The 6,000-nt window shown below is 37.0% G+C and overlaps 1 protein-coding gene across 1 annotated transcript in view; it reads left to right on the forward strand.

The window, feature by feature from the left end:
• Positions 1-5,708, forward strand: part of LOC144560511 (uncharacterized) — a 47,923-nt gene extending 42,215 nt beyond the window's left edge. The window contains exon 3 of the mRNA XM_078309741.1: positions 5,547-5,708. Within this exon, the coding sequence (XP_078165867.1) occupies positions 5,547-5,570 (24 nt within the window). The 3' untranslated portion in view covers positions 5,571-5,708. The remainder of the gene's footprint in view (positions 1-5,546) is intronic.
• The last annotated feature ends 292 nt before the right edge of the window (positions 5,709-6,000 follow it).

Genomic DNA, 6,000 nt, shown 5'->3' on the forward strand with positions numbered 1-6,000 from the left:
CATTTCTAGACATATCAGAAAATAAAATTAGCGGAGTCATACCACCTGAGATTGGTAGCTTACATCAGTTACAATATCTTCGTCTATCATCAAATTCTCTATCAGGGATCATACCACTACAGCAAAACGACTCGTCTGGGACCGAGTTTAGAGACCAGGAACGCAGAAGATCTCTGAAAAATAAAAAAATAAAAAATAAAAAAAGCACCGGGGACGGATTTGGCCCATAGCCTTCTGGGACCGGCGCCTGTAGCCTTCAGTGACCCATTTGGCCCGGTCGCACAAGGGCGCCCCTGAAAAACACGCGTTTCTCTCCCAGTGCGGTACTCATCCCGCGTTTTATTTTAGGTTAGCCAAAAAAAAAAAATCCCGCTCGTTTCTAAACCCTTGGCCGCCTCCTAGTTCCTCCATCACCGATAACCCTTTTTCTATCCCTCTTTTCTAATCGCACGGTGAGACAGAGAGAGAGAGGCGTCCCTCCATCGCCCTCCATCGATCGCCATCCCTCCTTTTTCTAAAAATTCCGGTCTCTACTAACCCTATCCCGTCCCTCCATCGCCGCCTCTCTCTGTCTCGCCGTGCGCCGCTTCTCTCTCTCTATCTCGCCGCCTCCTCCAGGTAAACTCTTATCTCTCCATTTTTCTTAAACAAATTGTTGCAAAAGCAAAACTTAGTTAAATGGTGACTGGTGCAGTCGTCGGATCGAGCCAGGACTGAGGGAGAGGCGCTAGATCGAGACCCCCTCCTTAATTTGCTCGATTCTCTTCATACTGGTATACGTCCTTTTGTCTTTTAAAGTTTTGTTTTATTTGATTTGGGTAAAATATCCATTATTGCTTACTTAAAGCTTGAATTCGAGCTTGCAGGTCTGGTACTGTGTAGTCTTTTCAAAGAGGGTTTAGCAAATAAGGTGAAATGCACTTCCATTCTATCTGAAGGGAGATACAGTAGACGAAAGAGGGCTCTTATTTTTACCAATGGCTATTTTACCCAAATAGTACATACTTCATACTTGTAGCTGTTATGTCAATTTTATAAAATTGGAATATTTTCTTGATGCTATCTGAGATCTGAGGCATGGTCAAAATTGTAGAATTTTTAGAAACACAAATTTGTAAATTGCATAAATGCATATGCACAATAAATGTTGTATTTTGGCTGTCTTGATGGGTATGAAGAATCAGCAAGTACCAAATCACAGTCACGAGATTTTGGTTGGAGAGACACGATTTTGGTTGGATCAGCTAGTTTTTGGTGGGAGAGACACGATTTTACTAATTTGGTCTTTAGATAGTTTTATTACCTTAAAAAGTATATGTATGAAATTTTATTTATTTTGATATGTTTCCAGTTTCAGCTAATCCTGTTCAGTAGAGACACGATTTTGGTTGGATCAGCTCAGCTCAGTAATCTCGAGTAAGGTAGTTGTCACTGTTGTGCTTCATAGGGTTAATGGTGTATCTTTAATAATTGGAGCAATTAGCATTTAGGTTGTTACAAGGAGTTAAGGCTTTTTTGTCATTGAGATACATTTGTCTTGTCAGGTCAGGTATTTGATAAAATTCATAGCTTTGTAACTTGCATTAAACTCCAAATTCTGGAAATGGCAGCATCTAAGTGAGTCAGCAAGCTGGTCTCACATGTCATTGTTGATTTGGATGGTACTCTCTTGAACACAGGTAGTATCGCACACCCATCTCAGAGCACAAGAAACAGGAAATTAAAATGAATTTTTGTTTTAAAGATTGAAGGGCGGTTGGAAAGGCTCCTTCACCTAAGAAAATTTCAAAGAAAGTCAAAAAGGATCCAAACATGACTAAGAGACCTCCCTCTGCCTTCTTTGTTTTCATGTAAGTCTTCACATTTGTACTGATCTACTGGTCAATTGATGCACTTACGTTTTTTCTATCTTTTTCTAAATTTTTGTCATGTATTTTTGGCTTAAAGAGAAGAGTTTAGGAAGGAATTCAATGAGAAGAATCCTAACAACAAGAATGTAGCTGCTGTAAATGAATTTCTTTATCATATCTATTTATTATAGGTTAGCAAAGCTGGAGGATCTAAATGGAAGAGTATGTCAGAATCTATGAGTGTTACAACAAAAAGATGGATATACTAGTTTAAACTCCAATTACCACCACCTGTTTGTATGCATATACTGGTGTAAGTTCCAGTTATCTATATAATTTGTTTTTATGCTTATCCTTCCAGTGAATTTGTATTAAATTATATCTTAACTTTGGTGTGTGATTGTTAAGGTAAAAATGGAATGACAAGAGTTACAGCACCTTGGTGCCGGCTGACTTTTCTGTGGTGTGCTTGCTGAATTTTTTGACGGCCGAGTCTTGCTGCCCTTTTTGCATTTGGAGCCTTTCTCGGGTAATTTCAAGCACCTCCCTTTTTCTTGATTGATTGTTGCTCGAGATGTGATAAATTGTGAGTTGTTGTGATGAATTGGGGTATTGATCAATTGAGTGCGGGTTGTTGATTTTCCCAGCTTGATTATGGGACAAATTTGGGAATTTCGGGAATGTGCATTTGATTGTCATGGTGCAAGACACCTTTGCTGTTTTCTCCTTTGGTCTTGGTGTCTTCTTGCATAGAACTTCAGCTTTTGTGTATGAAAATGCATACATTTTAATAGTGGTGCTATATTTTTTATTTTATCAATCTTGAGATGAACAGGCAGCAACAGATCAGCTCATTTATAAGAGTGTTATAGGTTTATGACATTAGGCTCAAACCCTTTACAAATCATGTCACGACATTAGGCTTAAATCAGAGAGAAACATTTATAATTTCAATTTTTATACATGTTTCTATGTTTATTACAGATTTTCTTTGGTAGAACTTAACTGGGTAATTCTTGTTTTTAATGTTTTGGCTCTTCCTTTCTTTGCTCAGATATTTTTAGACTCTTTCAAAATTCCCATTAGGTTTCTGGGAGGATGGTTCCGGTCTCTCTCGACAAAGCCCTAGGCAAATCGACCAACAGGTACTCTCTGTCTTAACAAAACAAGAGCTATCGATATGCTAAAACTTCTCATTGTCTTAATAAAGATTGTAGACTCTATATGATTGGAAGAGCGAGGTCATTGGTCCTGTTTTTTTCAGGTTCAAAGCAGAGATAGGTACAACATTTACAATTGCTCGATATTTTAAGAACCATACATGAATTATAGTAGTTTAATAGTTATATTATTTGTTGGGCAGATTTCAATGGAGTTGTAGTGGTCTCAGTCTCTCTCGACGAACACCAAGGAGAATTGATCAACACATATTCTCTTGTTACTGTCTTTTTACTCTTTTATTTCTCCTTTTACATTTATTGTTTCATAAATATGTGATTATTTTGTAATTAGACAATGGTGATTTTAGTTGGATACAAATCAGTTGTATTTTACATTACCTTTTGAATTTTTTTGATATTTGATGTGAATTGCTTAGTACGTACTAATTAAATTGCTTGTGAATTGTTTGATATTTGATGTTAAATACTTGTGAATTATGTTTCGTACTAATTGGGATTAGAGAAAAATATATGAACATAATGGGTTTAATGTTATATTTGTTTCGTACATTTCGTACCAGTTGGAAAAAAGAAAATTAACCTTCTGCGACCGATCAGTTGGTCTCTAATAGGTCCCTAGCCACGCATCCGTGACGGATTTAGTCGGTCGCTGAAGGAGTCATCTGCGACCGGCGCCATACCCTTCAGAGACCCGTGACATCAGCAAGGCAATCATTAGTGACGGAGCAACTGCGACCGGGTCATCTGCGACCCATTTCAGTCATCTGGGACCGACTCAGGCCTTCTGCGACCGGCGCTTCACCCATCTGCGACCCATTTGGCCGGTCGCAGAAGGGTATTTCTGCTGTAGTGTACCGGAAGAACTCGGTAAATTAAATAGATTGGTTGAATTAAATTTAAGTCACAATAATTTTATAGGAAATGTACCAAAAGGGTTGGGAATGTTACATGTGTTATTAAAGCTTGATTTGTCATCAAACAATCTTCAATTAAGTGTGCCAAAAGAACTAGGCAATTGTGTTAATCTTGAATTATTAAACCTCAGCAATAATAGGTTGACTGGAACAATTCCATCTAATTTTGGAAACTTAGTACACTTACTGGACCTCCTAGATTTAAGCTCAAATTTTTTAACTGGAGAAATACCAATAACCATAGCACAATTAATCATGTTACAAAATCTAAATCTATCTCATAATAATCTTGCCGGTCAAATTCCATATTCTCTGGGCGACATGTTAAGTTTGTCAACAATGGACTTGTCATATAATCAATTGGAGGGTCCAGTACCTAATATAAAGAGTTTTCATAAAGCTCCAGAACAATGGTTTATACACAACACAAATCTTTGTGGCACTATTCAAGGTTTGCCCTCGTGTGATGGGCTTGTTAAAAATAATAATGGCTCGACCAGACAACGGATCGTTAAGTTGAAGGGAACTCTAATTTGTTGTGCAGCATTACTAACCTCTTTCTTACTATGGATACTTTACATACTTTACTCAAAAAAGGCAAAAGCAAAGTCAGAGAACATTGGCAATCCTAGTAGAGGAGAATATTTTTCCGTGTGGAATTTTGATGGAAGAGATGCATATGAGGAGATTATAAGGGCTACAAAGAATTTTGATGAGAAATATTGCATTGGAAGTGGAGGCCATGCAAAAGTTTAGAAAGCGATTTTAGCACCAGATAACCTCACAGTAGCTGTAAAGCGAATCCAATTAGTAGGTGATGAAACCTCACTAGATGTTAGAGCATTCCACAGAGAAATTAGCACTATAACCCAGATTCGACACCGTAATATTGCTAAGTTATTTGGTTATTGTTCCTCACCACAACAAAAATTTCTTGTATACAAGTATTATGATAAGAGGGATTTACATAATATTCTCAATAGTGAGGAAGCAAAAGAACTGGATTGGAAAAAGAGAAAGGTTATACTGAGAGATGTTGCTTGTGCTCTCTCATATTTGCATCATTATTGTTATCCACCAATAGTACATCGGGATGTAACTTCCAGAAACATCTTGTTCGATTCTGAGTTTACAACAAGTATCTCGGATTTTGGTACTGCAAAATATCTCAAGCCGGAGTCTTCTAATTGGAGCATGCTCGCTGGAACCTGCGGTTACATAGCCCCAGGTTATGTATACTTAACACCCCTATAATTATATTTTAGTTTCCGGCACTATACTTTTATAAAATTCTAAAGTAAAAATAATTGCTATCTGATTTTTTTTTTCTTTATGCAGAATTGGCCTATACCATGAGGATGACTGACAAATGTGATGTATATAGCTTCGGAGTAATCATGTTGGAAATGCTTATGGGAAAGCACCCTGGTGATATGATCAATCTATTGGCTTCCCATGAAGAGGAAATTATACTCCAAGATATTCTGGACCAACGAATTGAACCACCAACTGGACAAGTCATCAATGAGATTCTCAAAGTGATTCATATTGCATATGAGTGCTTGAATAATAACCCATCACTTCGTCCAACAATGCAAGAGGTGGTTAATCGTATCTGGAAGTGAATAACCAACTGCTTAATAAATTCTGGTTGTAATTCTATGTTTGAAGATTAGTTTGGTGTTGGTAGTTAGAATTAAGGTTTAGAGCATGATGCTTTATTTCATATTTTGTATTTGGAAGTTTTTATGCTTTATTAAAATTATGTTTTAATGGCATTTCAAGCATTTATGAGAATTTGTAGGTTGTGGAAACACTTGTTAACCCAGAAGTAATTGATAACTAAAACTGGCTTGAACTGCTATAAATGAAATGCAGAATATTTTTGTACTTACTTTGATCCCTTTATCGAAACAAATTAAGTAATAATTGAAGAGATAAATTGTTTAAGTAGAAGGCCGGGGAGCTCTGGAACATCAAAATTGTTTGTTGATGCGATCAAACCCACTCTTTTTCTCATCTCCAGTCTTTTCTTTCTTCGAAATGACACCCTCT

Source organism: Carex rostrata, chromosome 1, assembly GCF_964058835.1.
Source record: "Carex rostrata chromosome 1, lpCarRost1.2, whole genome shotgun sequence".
Lineage (NCBI taxonomy): Eukaryota > Viridiplantae > Streptophyta > Magnoliopsida > Poales > Cyperaceae > Carex > Carex rostrata.